This window comes from Nothoprocta perdicaria, unplaced genomic scaffold (genome assembly GCF_003342845.1).
Source record: "Nothoprocta perdicaria isolate Ctin4 unplaced genomic scaffold, notPer1 scaffold_59, whole genome shotgun sequence".
Taxonomy (NCBI): domain Eukaryota; kingdom Metazoa; phylum Chordata; class Aves; order Tinamiformes; family Tinamidae; genus Nothoprocta; species Nothoprocta perdicaria.
Genome location: NW_020455854.1, coordinates 3,976,978 through 3,994,361, shown reverse-complemented (window position 1 = coordinate 3,994,361; position 17,384 = coordinate 3,976,978). Strand labels below are relative to the sequence as shown.

The 17,384-nt window shown below is 36.4% G+C and overlaps 1 protein-coding gene and 1 non-coding gene across 5 annotated transcripts in view; both read left to right on the top strand.

Moving 5' to 3' along the window:
• The window catches only part of MRTFB (myocardin related transcription factor B), a 69,432-nt gene extending 61,337 nt beyond the window's left edge, over positions 1–8,095 (top strand). For 3 of the 4 annotated variants that reach the window (XM_026048953.1, XM_026048950.1, XM_026048951.1), the window contains 4 exons: positions 2,175–2,330; positions 2,589–2,726; positions 3,690–3,750; positions 5,174–8,095. In XM_026048953.1, the coding sequence (XP_025904738.1) occupies positions 2,175–2,330; positions 2,589–2,726; positions 3,690–3,750; positions 5,174–5,709 (891 nt within the window). In that variant the 3' untranslated portion in view covers positions 5,710–8,095. The remainder of the gene's footprint in view (positions 1–2,174; positions 2,331–2,588; positions 2,727–3,689; positions 3,751–5,173) is intronic. The other variant, XM_026048952.1, reaches the window with a different exon arrangement.
• An 8,417-nt stretch (positions 8,096–16,512) lies between these two features.
• Positions 16,513–16,584, top strand: TRNAT-CGU. The gene has a single exon. It is a non-coding gene; the product is annotated as a tRNA-Thr (tRNA).
• Positions 16,585–17,384: the final 800 nt, after the last annotated feature.

Genomic DNA, 17,384 nt, shown 5'->3' with positions numbered 1-17,384 from the left:
AGTGGTACTCCAGATGTTCCAGCCAATTGCTCGTATCTGTTGCCAGCATGAAATGGAAGATCCTTATATGTAGTTCTTCACAGAAGGCTTTTTCCTTCTCTTTTGTAAAAGTTTATTTTAGTTTTCCTACTATCCGTGTTGATCTGATCCTTGCTTATGAAGAAAGCCAAGCATTCAATCTTGAATTCAGATGCTGAGGACAGCAGTACCCAGTGAGTAAAAATCCAACCATACCTGGGATGCTCCTCTTTCTGAGGCATGCGGGGATTGATTCAGAGATAAATCTTCCTTTTCCTTTCTACCATAAATGTTCAGCTCTGAAAATTCCTAGCCCAAAACAGATAGCTAGAAGTGCTGACCCAGTTGTGTTCATGTGGTGACCGATATCAACATATCAGCACCAGTGGTCAGAGGAAGGGGCTTTCCTTTTTTTGAGCCTTATCTAGGCTGACTACTATGATTAGTAACATAAAGGTCAGTAACAAAATCTGTATGCCCCATCATTCTCCAGATAGTTGCCAGTAAAGGGGAGCAAAACTAAGCATCCTCTCTGTTTTTAATTTCTTGGGCATTTAGGTCATCCTACAAAAATCTAACTGGCATGTATCCAAAAGCAGAGTTCACTCAGAGGRTCTTGAATTTGATGAGAGCTAATCTTACCTTGTTAACTTGACAAATCCCATTTAGAAATTTTGCAGTCATCCTGAGGATGACCCCTAATAGAAACATAGAGTTTGCTTTCTTCGCTGTCAAGAACTTTGAAATGACTGCAAAAGTTAATCAAGGACAGTGATCTCTAGTCTTCCCTCTTATTTGGACCAGTTGTTATGGAGACCATGCCAGGTGGCTCCCTGCAGTCTTCAGTTCGCATCTCCTGGAATTTGGAGCCCAGTAGCCTGCCTTTCCAGGCTACACACACAGCCCGGAGAAGATGCCACACACCTAGTGCCATCTTTTACATATGAAACCAGACAGTGTGACTGTATAGTTGTTACATTAGAATGTAAAATACTGTTGTAATGTACAGTCATAATGCATTCTGCATTCACCTGCCTACAGTTTGTTTTCATAAGCCTTTAGATGGTTCAGGAGGTAGGTTGAGCTAACAGAATGTGAGCAATATGTTACATATTCCTAACTCTTGTTAGGAAAATTGCTATCCTCTTTGCACGATTCCACTTTCAAAACTACAAGATACCCAGGCCAAAGCAGCCCCAGTACCTAGGCTCCTTTGTCAGAGAGGAGGCCAAATATCTGCTCCACATGAGACCTTAGATACTTAAACAAACCTGTTCGTAGCAGTAAAAAATGCCTTCATTCATGGCAGGAGGGTAAGCAGACTGACCTTTTTATTTAGTGGATTCTTTTTTGGGGGGAGTGTGGGGGGAACTTGTCTCAGACTTATTGTTTCTATTGTAGCCCTTGACCCTAGAGAACCTCTTACTTCTGCCTTAAGGACACTGCATAGTTAAATGGCTCAGTAATGATGCACTTGAAAGCAGCAGTGTTCATGGCCCTCCAGTTTCAAACAGTGCTGAAATCCTCTAATGTCTTAACTAAGGCCTCTCCAGGCCATTCAGCTCAGCAGTTGAGAGCTACAAATTACAACATCTTGCAGCTGTTGCATTTTACAGTAGTTGCATGGGTGATCCAGGTAGCTAACAAACTGTACTAAACCCTCTCACAGTAGTCTCAACTCACRTTGAGCTCACGACTCTCCAGAGTTAAAAGAAACTAGGATTAGACAACATAGGACAAGTATGACTGTGTGCAGAGTCTATTGCAATCCTATTGTATTGGCCCAGAAACRAGTCTATTGCAGTCACTGCCCGCTAGGTGGGCAAATGAGGCACATTGTATTAGAGTTTCATTGGATTACATTCTCTTATGATTCCTGAAAAACATTTTAACATAGCACTGACAGGGGAAAGTATGTCACAGCACAAAGATTCTTTCAAAGAGTCATAGTTCTAGAATTCAGATTTATCTACAGGTATGAAAAAAAAGAGGACCTAATATTTCCTTAAAGGGATTTAAGGTAACAAGCGTGGTTTGTATTGCATTTTAGGAAAAAAAAAGTCTTAGATATTATTAATGTTATTTGCTCATGAATTAATTAAAATTATTAAGACTAGATAAAAATACTGACTAGTATTAATATTAATCCATTACAGGTTTTTCCACCTACRACATCAAATACTGTATTTCCCTATCAGGCTACACCAGTTACGACACCTGCTCAATCTTTTATTAATAAAGCACCAAACTCTAATGTTTGCACTGGTAGTAACCAGGCTCCACCTGTGCAGAATGGACCTGCTCCTAGCAAGGTAGGATTAGCTCCATAAAATTCAGTTTTTTATTGCTTTTYTTAAATAGTTGCTGCATGTGTACTGTACTTCACTCAGAGAGGAATGCTTTGTACATTTTAGTAATGCATGTATGAGCAAGAAGAAACTAATAATAGTATAAATAATCAGAAAATAATCTTTGTGCGAGGTAGACTAGTATGACAAAACAGGATAACCTGTAGAACTCAGATGTGAGCTTCACTTTTTGTTTGGTTATTCTTTTGTTACTGCGCACAGCCTGGCTCTCCATCTCAAGCCCAGCCTTATGTCGTTCAACAGCCTCTCTTCAACAACGCAGCTTCCAAGACAAAGGATCCTCCCCGGTATGAAGAGGCCATAAAACAAACCCGCAATATTCAAACATCTCACCGTGAGGTAGTTACTTTCTCTTATTTAGCCTGTTAAGAACAACTTTATTTTTTTCTTCAGAATTACCATAGTTATGTCTTAATGTACCTTCTTGTTTGTGTCAAGATTTTCTAACTTATTCTGCTAATATTTTATTACTGCATTTAACTTRAAGCCTCCTCATCTATTGATTTAAAATATACTCAAATACTGGGAAATTTATCTTTCCTTATCCAGTTGGTAGTACATAATATTGGGAAAACCATGATATTGCTACTTTAACATTACCAAGCCTTATCTTTAAGGCTTTATGATACTTAAATTTCASAGTTGCAGAGAAAAAAATTGTTGAAGTTGTTCAGATTGTATGTGTTTTAGCACAAGACTGCAGAAAAGCTCTCTATAACTTTCCCAGACTATTTTTGAAAGAATGGGTTTTGCTTAGGCTCAAGTCGTAATGTCTGAACTATACAGATAAAGAGTTAAACAAACACTTCTGAGTGAGTATGAATCCACACACTGTAAAGAAACAACTTAAAAATTTATTTTACCTAAATGGATACTTAGAGCCTGTCTCTGAGAGAAGGCAGTTCAGGGTTAACTCAGTAGTTTGATGTTATTCCCCAGATTTACCTGCTTTAAAAAAATATATAATAATCATAACAACAGCAACAACCAGGCAACCAGGTTAGCAGTTTTCCTCTTAGACATGGTTTTCTGCATCTCTGTCAGGTTTCCTTCATGAAGTCTTTGTCTTGCTTTTGGCACTTCTTCCTGTCCCTTTGTACCGAATGCAACCTCAAGTATTACARGTGCCTCTGCAGACTCTTCCTTTGTTTTCTCGATTGACAAATTCACATAAAAAATACTTTTGATTATAAGTTAATATTCATGTACAGTTAGTATTGCAGAAGTTAGGATTAAAAAGCTTAGAAAAAATATTACATGAAAAAGAATAACCAGCTGCCCTAAACTTTTCCCATATACCAGATTTCCAGCGCGCACAGTCAGCAAATGGACGATCTTTTTGATATCCTCATCAAAAGTGGAGGTAAGCCCCTTGAAATCTATGCGACATAGATATCTTAAACTTTTTAAGGAAAACTTCATATGGTAATCAAAGAAATGAAAGGAAAGAAGAGGATGTGGAAGCTGTCCAGTTTGAATGACAACAGTATTGAAAGCTTGCCTGAAAGAAAGAACACAGACCAACATATATTCCAAAAGAAATACAGTACTCCTGCTTTGGAAGTCCTCAGCTTGTAAACTAGCCTGGGCAGATATCTGTGGGAATTCAAACGGCACATGATTAAAACGGAACTTTAATTTAGCACAGGCTTTTTTTTCAACATATAAATGTAAGAATATAGTATCAGCTGTAACTATCAATTACTGTAAAAAGGTGCTATGAACTAATGACTTTCAAAAGGTTTATGTCAGTTAAAACAAGGCAGTGAGAAAGGAACCTGAGTACATAAAGTAATTGGAAAACTAGCTGTGCAGTAAAAGCAGAAGGTGTTCAGGCATAACTAAAGGTTTTGAAAACAAGGATGTACAAAATATTAGTGTGTTTATTTAAAAATTATCTTCTTCAAGCCTTTCATTATCACACCTTGTTGGCCTGAAAGGTAAACTTTTTTCCATCATCTTTTTTAAAAATGGAAATAAATACATGCGAAGGCTCTGAATACTTCAAGCAAATTCTACACCTAAAAAAAGTTATTAATGTACGTCATTTCTTGTTCAAATGCTTTGTTTTTATTAGGCAACATTTCAAATAGATGTTGTTTTAGAGGTTTTCAAAATGTATTATTTTGCTGGGCAAAGTGATGTAGAAGTATATTTCTGCCAGCAGAAACATCATCTGTGGAGGAGGAYTTACATGCATCTTATTGTCTGTCAAAATGTTGTCGATCTAATCTAATTTTTGAACCCTGTTTACATATAAGAATTAACTGGATCTTATTTTCTTTTACTGTTACTTCCAGCAGCTTACATGAACCTTCTTGACTAAAGAGTAGTTTTAGACACATGAGTCAGTAATAATTTATTTAATTAGTATGGTTTTATCTCTTAGACTTTAATTTGCGAAGTCAGGTATAGTACCAAATGCAGAATGGAATTGAAAATTGGTTCAGGTACTCTTTCTTCAAATGGCATAGGGTACTGGTTTTATAGGAAGTCACAAACTGCTACTAATGCTAACATTTAGGAAAAGAACCCCTTTTTCATGGACGTAAATACTCTAATTAGATAGARTATTACTGAAAAAAAAAAAGAGGGAATTTAGTTGGCAGCACTGTTGATGACGTTAGTTGATCTGATGTATTTACTGTCTGTACTGTCAGATCAGCAAAATGAGCCCTATTCCATTGAGTTTACTGTGGATGTATCTTATGGCACATGAGAAAGAGTTAGGGGACTTAAACCTGAGAGCATATGTCATATATTTTATTTATTTTTTTTTAATACAGAGATTTCCCTTCCAATAAAGGAGGAACCATCTCCCATTGCTAAAATGAGACCAGTAACAGCCAACATCACTACAATGCCAGTGAATACAGTGATATCCCGCCCACCACCACAGATCCAAATGGCGCCTCCTGTGTCTTTAGAACCAACAACCAACTTGTTAGTAAGTTTGGAAAACCAACTTGAAGCTCTCTTGGATGGAACTTTACCTTCAGGTAATGAAATCCCTCAACTGACAAGCAGTAATGAGGACAGAGAGTCATTTTCTTTAATTGAGGACCTTCAGAATGATCTGCTTAATCACTCCAGCATTTTAGATCACTCTCATTCACCCATGGAAACCTCTGACCCACAGTTTACCGCTAATAATTCTTGTCTGTCTCTTGACCTTCCTGACACAAATCTAGACAACATGGAATGGTTAGACATTACAATGCCCAGCTCTTCATCTGGACTCACTCCTCTCAGTTCTACTGCCCCCAGTGTGTTCTCCACTGACTTTCTAGATCCACAAGATTTGCAGTTGCACTGGGATTAAGCTATAGCCAATGAAAACACAACGTCCCAATCTGTTTACAGCATAGGTCCATTCTTAAATGATTTTGGTTGCAATTGAGAAAAATTAACAGGAATGTTTGGAAGAACAAATGCTTGAAGCTAATTCTTATCATTTTCAAGTTTACAATTAATTACTTTACGCTCCTGTTATTAATGCAGATCAGGGCCCTCTGAAAACTGTATTTCACGAGTCAAAGGATGATTGTACTTGGTGATTAGAGGTACCCCAAAGAAAATGCATCGCAAATGTATAAGAAGATAGTATTACTGACTTTGCAATGTTTAAACAGATGACACAACGTGGCTGATCTTAGATAAGAAAAATAAGTGAGACTTCAACTCTCTGTATTGGCACAATGAGCAGCTGTCACTGGGGGAAGGTGAGATATCACTGCACTTCTTGTTCCTGTGGATAGCCTGAGCCAGGTTCAAAAGAAATTGTGAGGGCAAAGGCAAGTAGAAGCACTGGCTGGTTCAGTGATATTTCGTGTAACTAGTCTCTTAATTAGTTCAAGTTGTTTTATATTTTGGTTTTGTTGTTTTTAAAACTTTTCTCCCATTCTTTAATTCTGAGGGAAGAATTTAACTGCATCTGAAGGGATATTAAGTGTAACTGCAGGAAATCCACTGTAGCTAGGCCAGGTAATATCAAGAACACTGAATTTTCTATAGCAATGCTCTGGATTTAATAGCTGGGGTTTAATGTGTATATCAGATAGTTATTTGAATACTCTTTTAACTTTGTATAGCTTATTTTTGTGAACAGAGGGGAACAGAGGTCTTCAAAAAATCGAGAAGTTACAATATTGGAAATAATAAATACCTATTTTAATTTGTACTTGAGGATATTTGTTAGACTATTGAATCCAGTATCTTAGCATATCAAAATATTTTGAGAAAGCAGACAAATACTATCAATCCTGCTGCACATTCAGATCTTGCAAACATCTATGCAAGAATAGTCCCACAGATCTCCATTAAAGATGGTTTTAGGATCAGACCCAGAGTTGCAAGGGACAGTAYTGACAGTGCAAGCCTCATTTTTAATGAATACTGTATCTGTTGAACAGCTTTGTCTACCACTACTCAGTACAAAGGAAGCTAAACAGAAGTTGCTCAATAAGAACCCTAAATAGCTCTTACTGAAAACAATAAAAGGTAAATTATCAAAATTAGTGTGTACCGTTCAGTGTTAAGGCAGCCTATTAACATCTGTAATAGATAACAGCAACAATCAAATTTTTACCTCTCAGCACATCATTTAAAAGTAATAGTTAATGTTCTTTTCAGTGGCTATTATGATAGTAATCAGAAAAATGAACAAAAAATTAAAACAATAAAACGTGGAAATTTTATAGTTGCCTATCAGATGATGACAGTGGTTAGATAATGCCATAAATAATGTATATTGATGATCAGACATAAAATAGGCATTAGTCCCATTTGGGAATTTCTAAATAAAGATAAAAGGAAATAATTTCCTATTTCTTTCACAACACAAATATGATATTTTTTTCTGGTCTGAAAACTGATCTCCTTTCAGAGCTCCTTTCCTACCACCAGCCTTCAAGAATAGTGTTGTAGGAAACACTGGAAYCATGTTATGAAGCTGTTGCCTAGTTTTTGGAGTAACGATCTGCAGCAAAGATATAATGAAAACAAAACAGCTGTTAGCAACCAATTTCACTTTAAACAAATGTGGTAACAAACTATATTTTAAATACTTCTGCCAGAGAAAAAAAGCTGTGGAATTATCTGAAAATTTAGTGTCTCTGGACCAGTGCAGTCTATTTAGTAATATCACACACACAATTCCATTGACTTCAGGTAAAATAACAGATTACGTCACTSATTCAAGACTTAAAACTGGCATTATAGATTTGCACCATACCAGCTTTCAGTAATCTAAATCATTGTATATCTGCAATAGATAGGCTAGGATTCACTTTAATCTAAAATTAGACACAAGAAACCCCCTATCCGGTTGGCACAACAGTAGATGAAGTTGAAAGACTTCCTAATCCCTTCTTTCTGTGCCTGCAGTACTTGAATATGATACAGCATATGGACTGCCTGCCTCTTATTATGATCCTATAGTATTGTTCAATAATGCTGAACAAATACATTCAACTTAGCATTCCTTTTGAACATATTTTCTTGGGAGTACTCTGAGGTACAAAGTGCTCAAGTGTTAATAGAATGTCTTTCAAAAACAAATTTCTTGTTTTGATAGGAAGAACTCTGGATTAAATATATAGTATTCTACAGTACTGTCAATTTATTGCATGTAATAACCAGACATGTCTAGGTGTGATGCGTGGCATACAATGTGATAGCACACTGAAGAAAATAGTAACAAGAATACCCCTTTTTGACCCTGCCTTCTGATTAAAGAGGCAAATAAACTAATTGCTTGAGGACAAATGAGCCTAGAGCAACTGTGCTGTCATATTTGATGTGCATGTAAATATAGCTTAAAACTGGCAAAGTCATCTTGCTACAAAACTATCCTCATTGGCAGTGTATAGAATGTAACTAATCCATAGGAATCTATGTTCAGAAATAAATCCAAACAGTTGAAATGTGTTGTTACCAGTACAGTATAGCTTTCTACCCTAAAAATGTATTTGCAAAAAAAAAAAAAAAAGAAAAGAAAAAAACCACACAAAATAAGGGATCATTTTAGTTTTTAAAGTACAACTATTCTAGTTTAGGAGATGTATGATCATTTTTTGTACATTTCAGAATTATGTGTATTAAAACCTTATATATAATGGTTTGCTTTAAACTTTGTTCTGAAATGCAATATATTTGCCATAGTTATATATGCCTGTTATGACAGAAATAGATTTTGCTTTTGTGTGTGCATGTTTTACATGAGAATTTTTGTAACAAATCCAACACATCGTTGAAATTTAACAATGACTGTACAGTTTAACTGTGCATAATTGAATATTTCTCATAGCGAGAGCAGTCGCAAAAGAATGCACTGGCACAATATTTTCCGTGTAATGGCTGCAGTATACTAACAGAACACATATCATAATAGTGCTGTTAGTAAATGCTATAAAGTAATTAAAAATACCATTTTTATCAGAATGAGATTCAAAAGTTGATGTTTACACCTCAGCAAACRGAGAAAGCTCAGACATGAAATTTTAGAGTTAATATTAATGAAGAAGAGTTACACCCTACATTTAATACAAAAACAGTATTTATTATGCACTTTTAGTGCCATTCAACATTAGTTAAGTTTACAGGCAAAATCTGTATTTAACATTATAAGTAGTTAATTAATCGTTGTAATAAATTTAGCAATTTTCTCAGAAAACAAAATTGATTTATGGTGGTTATTCTCTACATAAATTTAAGGTCTAATCCAACTATGTGGAATTTTAGAATTAGGCCTTTCAAAAGCTGAGGCTACAGCTTTTAAAAATAATCATTAGTCAATACTGATTTTTTTCCAAGGTATTTCTAAATTCATCAGCAGGAGTCATTCCTCAAGGAAAGAGGTTATCCCACAAGAAGTTTTGATATYAAACTTCCTTATGCTACATAGCCTCAAACATTCAGATGCCTGGAAAGTGTAGTCACCATAACTGAAAACCAAGCACAAGCTGTCGAACTGCTTTCRAGGCAGAAATGCAGTCGTAAAACATGTTTAACTGGAAGGGCATTATGTAATAAACACACATAAGTAAGACTCGTTGATGTATACAGTTATTAGTAGAGTGGCATCTTCAGCGTATTTTAAATTTAAATTCTATTAAAAACTGGAAAAAAAATCTTCCGCTTATCTCAGATAAACTTTGTGTTGGAACATTTTACATAATGGTCTATTAAATTTTCTTTAATGACTTTTAGACAGTACTACTTTTTTTTTTTTAAGTATGAGATATGTGGAATGGAGTTGCATATAATATATAGACAGCCAATAAAAATACTGATTAAAACCTGGACCTGAAATAATCTCAAATATTTTTATACCATTTTGCTAAAGGAGTAAAAAGTGCAAAAAGAAAAAAGAAAAAGACACCTACATCCTTCTGTAGTGTCTTCTATTGAACATACTTTTTTAAAAGCACATAAATGCATTTGTAGAAATCGAGCCAAAAAAGTCATTATAGCTATGAGAGCAAAACTTCACTAAAAAGCAGGGAATAGTTATGTGCTATATCATTACACTATTTTTATAAAGAATAKAGCTCATATATTCAGAATGACAGCCGAAAGTATAGTAATATAAAAACAGGAACCAAAGCATTGCCATTTATATTGCCAAAGGAGGCACTTTGTATTTTGAAGCATAGGAAAGTGAATCCCCCAAAATATTATCCATAGTTTTTTAAGGTTTAAAGGATGTAGATATTTCCAAAGCTGTTTTTGATGTTAAACAGTACAAGTTGTTTTTGTTGTTTGAGAAATTTGTATTAAATAATAGCACAGGCTTTATTCCAGATTGGACTTTTCTTCACTATACTGCTTGCAGTAGAAATAACGCTAACCCTAGCAGGTGTTTCTCCTCTTCTTTTCATAGTCATAATTATGTCTTAGCATCTCATTTGATGAAAAGAAGAAGAGAGATATGCCTCTAGGGCCCTCTTCATTTAAGCACTAGTTTACTTAAATACAAATTATGGCAATCAGGGCGTTATGTATTGCCTTTCTATAAGAAACCATGATGCCTTTGTATTTGTTGTTTGCACCCCTAAAMTCAATTCCATATGTTTGAATGCCATATGTTTTGCACATTGTACTGTATATATGTAATGCATACTGTATTTTTATATGTGTAGTACATTTATCAAATATTTTGTACATAGTGGCAATATTGTAGCTACTGAGGAAATGTTTGATATTTCAGCATTTTTGCTAAGTGTCTCAATAAAAAAAGGAAAACTGTGCTCATTTGTCTGTAATTACTAATTGGAAAGGGAAATACCATTATTAATAATCAACAAAAATTCTATCTATGAACTGTTTCTGATCATCTCCCTTGCAGAAAGAATGAGAACATAATGAATGAGAATGTAATCTGGACTTACACTAACTACAAAATAATGATAGTTTGCCGCAAGAATTGTAGCCAATATATATAACAATAAAGAATATTCTGTATAACATTTGATCAACTGTAAATTGAAAATTATAGCCTAGAGATATTTAAGTATGCTTTTATTTTTAAAAGAAAAGGGTTTCAGTTTGTTAGTTTTAGTTGAGTTTTTCCATGTTAATTACATTTTTTTAATCAATACTAGTATTGCGGGTCAGTATTTCTCCTCGTTGATGAAAAAAACTAAATCCTTTTCTGTTTTACGCTTATTCAAAGAAAATGTGGGGTAAGAGCCATTAAGCATATCTTGATTTATAGAAACATCAGTAACCACCTTAAAATACATAAAAGAACAAAAGCAATGAGACATGAAGCTTCATTTTCACCTTCAGGAAGTCTTTTACTTAGTAGTTTCTAATGATAATTCCCATAAAATCCAAAATTGCCTATACAGACATAATGCTTCCTCAGAAAGCAAGTATAGTTTAGAGGATCACTTTTTCCTTTGCTATCCAGAGAGTAACCATATGCTGACTGTACAACCCTAAAAAGCTGTTGTACTTAATTGCAGAATTTTGTGATTTTAGGCATAGAATTATTCATTGTTCTTTTGAACAAGCAAAAAAGCAGCTTTTTAAATAAATAAATAAATTTTGTCACAGAATTACTTAARAGATCACTCAGCAGCCACTAGTTAATACCCATCTACATCAGAAAGAAAAAGCCATCAAATATACAGAATGATGATAATGCATGTTTTTGTCGATGAGATGATCCAGTCTTGTAGGTCTCAGGGTTGGGGTCGGGAGCGGAGTACAGAAGAAGCCACATTGAAACCAGTTTTAAAACAAGAATGATACAGGGTTCTACAGCTGTTCTGGCTCATAGGGCCAAACAAAAGGAGAAGGCAAAAAAAAACCCCACCATTTTTTTTTAAACTCAAAATGAAGTTTTGGCTTTTAGGAAGAAAAATTCAAAATAAATTAAGCATTTTAGGGAACAGGATGCCTGTTGTRGATTCCTAGCTGAAACACAGTGCTGCCTTGGAGCATGCTGACAGAATGAGTCTAATGACTCATTTACATCAGGCCAGCCACATGACACCTCTTACAACACCGTCAGCTAAAGCAGACAAACCTGKGAGCCTTCCTCAATCTGCTGCATGTGGTTCATTGTTTTTGTAACCTCATTTGTTAGAGGCAACATTTTGTTCACTGATATAAATGATCCATATAAATGGGTCCCTCAGAGTAAAGCCAGAAAGAAATTAAAGTCATCATCATCTACAGATTACTCGATTATTCACCTTGCAACACAGACTGCTTCTCCCAATTGAGTTACATTGTCACAGATACAGAAATAATACCATAATTTATTCTGTCATTGTTGTTGTTCATAAAGTACTGGAATACTTTATTATACTTCATTGTACTAGTCTTGAATTTAGCAAGAAAAACTAGTTTGTACCACATTTTTAGAACAGTGTCTATCTGCAATTCTCTTAACAAAAAATTGAGGAAAAAAATACAAAGAACACAGCTATTTGGTGAGAAAATAAGAAAAATAAGATATGTTTCAGAAACAAGGAGCTACAGAAAGGATTGGATTCGTGATTTAGATGATAGCATTACACTAACTTTCATTCATGATGTTCCTGAAACCTACCAAGATAGAGCTTTCAAGATGTGCTGTACTATGGAATTTTGTAATTGCATTCTCTGCTYAGCTTGCATTTTTGGAACAAATAGGAGTACCTTGAGTGAGTAGTAAGTTGTACATTTCCTTTCAGAAAAAAAAAATAGATATCTCTAATCAGAATTTAAAAAGTTATGAGCTGCATTTGAATATTGACTGTTACACTCCCTATTGTGTTGGGCAACCCTCACACTAGATCACCCATCCTTTCCTTGAAAGCCCATAGAATTAATAAATTAAAACTTACTAGGATGCCCGGAAGATTTCTTAATATACCTTTTCTTCATGAACTTTAGCTATTCTGAATGTTAGTAGGTTATATATGCAAAATGAATATGCAACTTAACTTCAGCTCTCACAATCCAAACACTTTAGGAAGGCAGTACATTTCAACTATGCATTTATCTAACCTAGAGTTAGAATGTATAACAAATCACCTGTTGGACTCAATTAGCAATTTTTATTCTTTATTCTTTTAGAAACACCTGTACCATAAACATTGTCCCCATCATCTGATACATTGATATTGCTATTAAAGTATGAACATCAAAATACTTAAGGCTGATGGAGCTTATGTTGAGCGAACTTCTTCCACAAGCATAAAACATAATTTTCAATAAAAACGGAATATATGAAATTACTATCTAAGAATGGTCATTGCATTTGTCTTTAATTTGTATATATGACATGCTATATACTCCTGCCTATTAACTTGTTCTTTTTTATTGGGATGTTGCAAGAAGAGTAACACATTTCTTAAAACACTTGTATTATTTCAAGTCAGTGACTTTCTTTTCCTTGAAAGCAAAATCATCATATACAGTTTTCCTCATGCCCTACATCCCAACTGAGGACTTCTTAAAAGAGAATGAAAAACAATTTGGACCATCGAGACATAACATCTTAATTGTATTTTTTCTCCCCTTTAAGTGTTTATCCATAAATTTATAGTGTAACTCAATATTTCCTTTCAAATCTTACCTGAAGATGAGTTGCCAGTCATGTTTACAGACTGCATCATTCTTGAACCCCCCAAGACAACTACTGTTGACACAAGACAACACAGCAACAACAACAAAAAACAAAGTCAAGAGAAACATCCTTTTGCAAAGCTACAGGAAAAAGCTAAGTTCTGGTCATGGATAACTAGGGAGCCCTCCAACAATCTCAACGAAGTTTTTATAAACCCAGTTACACACTGGAGAAATTTTGCATAAATATGTCTGTTCCATGGATCTCCTTGAAAGTCAAGGAGATACGCAGAAAGGCCTACTCCTGCAAATTAAAAAAGGACATCAAAGCCCCCTCCTAAAGCAACACTTCAGCCTCAAAAAAAAGGAAACTTAGAGGAAAAAAAGAATATGATAATAAGAATTAATCTTCTCCTTTCTGCAAAATCTCTAGCACTAGCTTTATGTTAGAATTGTCTGAATACATTCCTTTAGGAAATCTGGCATATTTGCTAAAGCAGATACTGTCAGAAGGATTCAGCATAGTYGGACATTGATTATATAATCATTAAATAGTTACACTGTTTCTCCATTTCTCTTACCATTACTCCTTATAAGAACTGTCAAACTCTTAAAAATGACAATGCAAGCACTAAATTCAGTCTTACTGTGTTACGTAAGAACAATTACTATGCCACATACAGACAAAGTCAGTGACAAAACTAGAACACAAGTTGAGAAACACAGAGCAGACACCAGTTTACCAGCACGCAATCTCTCTTCCTTACTGCTTTGGCATACAGAAGAGGAGGGCTATCCCAGTAAAATATCTTTTCTCTTTGTCAAAATGCTGTAACAGTATCTCACACACAGGCAACTTACTAAGTTCCCCCTTGTCACACTCTCCTAGAAAACTCATCCTAAATTCTACAGTCCATATTCTTAAATGTTGATAGTTGGTACATGGATCAACAAGGTATCAACATTTTTGTGCTTGATATATTCAATATAATGCTTTCATCAAAAATATCCCTTGCTATGCTACTGAGTTTCAGCTGAAAATGAAATCTTATATATGTAGTATAAAAAGAGATATCTCCAAGAAGATTTTTATCTTGTTATTTAAACTTACTCAAGAAAAGAAAGCATGGATGACACCCACACAATTTTGAATTATTATTTCTGAGACTTTAAATACTACTTGCACTGGCTTTCACATTCTGTGATTATTTAGGACAATGGATAAAAAAGAATTGTTAATCCCTGTTAAAAAGAAATGATAAATAAGGAGTTTGGTCAATAGGTAAAGAATAGGCTCAAGCATATAATTATACCAAGCACAATGCAGTAGGTCAGAGCTTCTAGGCGAACAAACACAAACAGAAAAAAAGAAAAAAAATCTTTAAATGGGTCCTTGTTCAGATTGCAATCAATATTTTCTAAAAATATTAATGAAGTTAGGCTACTAAAGAGAGCAGACGAATTTCTTCCAAAAAATAAATCAAGAATTCTTCTTAACTTACAGAATCTTTGTGATTTCTTCTTTAATGYTTTATCTCCCCAGTAAGGAAGAGCTTAAGTTGTAAAAGTTGTTTTACAGTTACATACCTTGCACAATGCAGACTGAATACATTTATGAAAAAAACAGTGTATTTGAAAAGATACAACTTCTAACAAACAAACTCCACACACACACACACACATATATATATATATATAACTGAAATATCCCCTCTTGACTTCCTCCCATCACACCTCTCCCCCCAAAAAAGATCATTACTTTTCATCCCACAAAGACAACACAAAACCAGCACTAAACAAAATACAGAAGGCAGCTGCACCATGACGACAACTACTAAATGCAGCACGTAAAAGAGTGTGTTTTCGAACAAGCAGGAAGGTTAGAAACATCAAAAAGGTCAGACATGCTTCARTAATGTCTAACTCTTTCCTGCTGTGAGCTTGGTTAGACCAGGAGTAACTTCACTCAGCTGAAATCATTGGTCCTGGGAGGTCACTCTTCATCAGAAGAGCAGCACAGGTGAGGGCAGGGTGAGGAAGCCACTGCTTCAACCCTAACCATCCCCATACTGCAAGGCAAAACTCCCGTGTCACCACTGACCAAGGTGGCTGTGCACATGCTTATGGTGGACCAAGGTCATTTAAATCAGTTTCRCCATCCTTCATTGCAGGGGCGGCTGATCCAAAGTGCTTTGTGTTAGCTAAGGCTTTGTGTTAGCTAAGAGATGTTTATCATAGTTATCAAGGAGATGATTGTAGTTTAAAGACCATTCCCCCAAAGCATTAAGATACAATTCATCTTCTAACATACCTGCATTTGGGCATCACCAAATTACTCACAAATTACTCAAATTGATCTCAAGCTCTATGCAGGTTTTTTTGTCAAGCTTCTTTCTCTAAGAAAAATAGTAACTGCTCATAGCTACTATCAGTTCCTCCTACAAGTTCCCACACGGGTTGAGAAGGATCTCTAAAGGAAACGGCAAAACAAAACCGAGGGCTGTGCTTTCAACTAACACCTGTAACACCTGGCAGACCAAAACCGAGAGCTAAGGGATATATAACTTCTAATGCATTTTCTGCACTTCATAGCACAAGCTTTTCAGTGTCAAATGCCATGCACTTCATTTGTATTTTAATGAGCGAGTTTTACTTGTCACTTACTAAGTAGTTGTCTCGACGACGCTTGCATTCCTGCTTACCTTGGGAAGAAGGAAAGCTTTGCTGCGGCTCTTCCTGGCCCGCCGCCAGGTTGTCCGCGCCGGCGCTACGAGGGCACCATCTCTCGGTGGAGAAGCACAGGCGCCGCTGCGCGCTCGCTCACAGCCTCCCGGGGAGCAGCCGCGGCCCGGGACGGCTCCCCGCTCCCACCCAGGGGGGATTTCCCGGGCGCCCCCCCGCAGCCTCAGCCGCGCCCCCTCAGCAACGGCCGCCCAACGGCCGCTCGCTCGCGCGCCCAACGGCCGCCAGCGGGCGGCGCATGCGCGCGAGGGGGCGGGGCGCGTACCGCTCCGGGCGTAGCGGCCGCCATAGAAGGGCGTCGGGCGCGCGCTCTAACGCAGGCRCGGTGGCCAAGTGGTAAGGCGTCGGTCTCGTAAACCGAAGATCACGGGTTCGAACCCCGTCCGTGCCTCGCGCTTCCTGGCACATCCAACCGTGTCATTTTTAGGGAGGGGCGGGAACGGGACACGAGGCAGGTGGGTAAAGCCCAGGGGGCAACATGGCGCTGCTCACACTGAGGGCAGACAACGGAACCAACGGCCTTGGTGCCTGTGTCCAGCCTCACCTGTCGCTAGAACCAGTTTTTTTAACGGGAAACGGATTCCTGGTTAGCAACCCAGCAGGCTTCAAGCAAACGTCAGCACTCCAGCCAAGCCGCCCTAGGTGAAAGAGAGYGGAAACCTTAAATTATTAACCTTTTGGCAGTTCCAGTACAAAGGATATGCACATCTAAACCCCAAAATGGGCTAAATTGGCTCTTTTTTTTTTCTGCAGATATTTTACTCAGTGATAATGCGGACATTGAAGAACAGCCAGGTCCCTAACCGTGTTTTTGTAATAATGTTTTCAAAACGAAGCATATAAATCAAGCCCAAGGACATAATGGATCTCTGACAAATGTGTTACTACACCTGTTACTACAAGCTCAGGGATAAATCCAGGCAGAATCGCCTCACGTGTGATGACACCTGACACATCAGTTGCTGCTCATTTATTTTTTAACAAATATGTTAAGCAACATAAGCAAAGCACATGTGAGACCTACAGCTTCCTGTATAACCCGCATAAAAATGCACTGAGGCCCACGATTTTGTATTAAAGGATATACATAAGAAATAAGAAATAAGAAATAAGAAATAAGAAATAAGAAATAAGAAATAAGAAATAAGAAATAAGAAATAAGAAATAAGAAATAAGAAATAAGACAGAGGC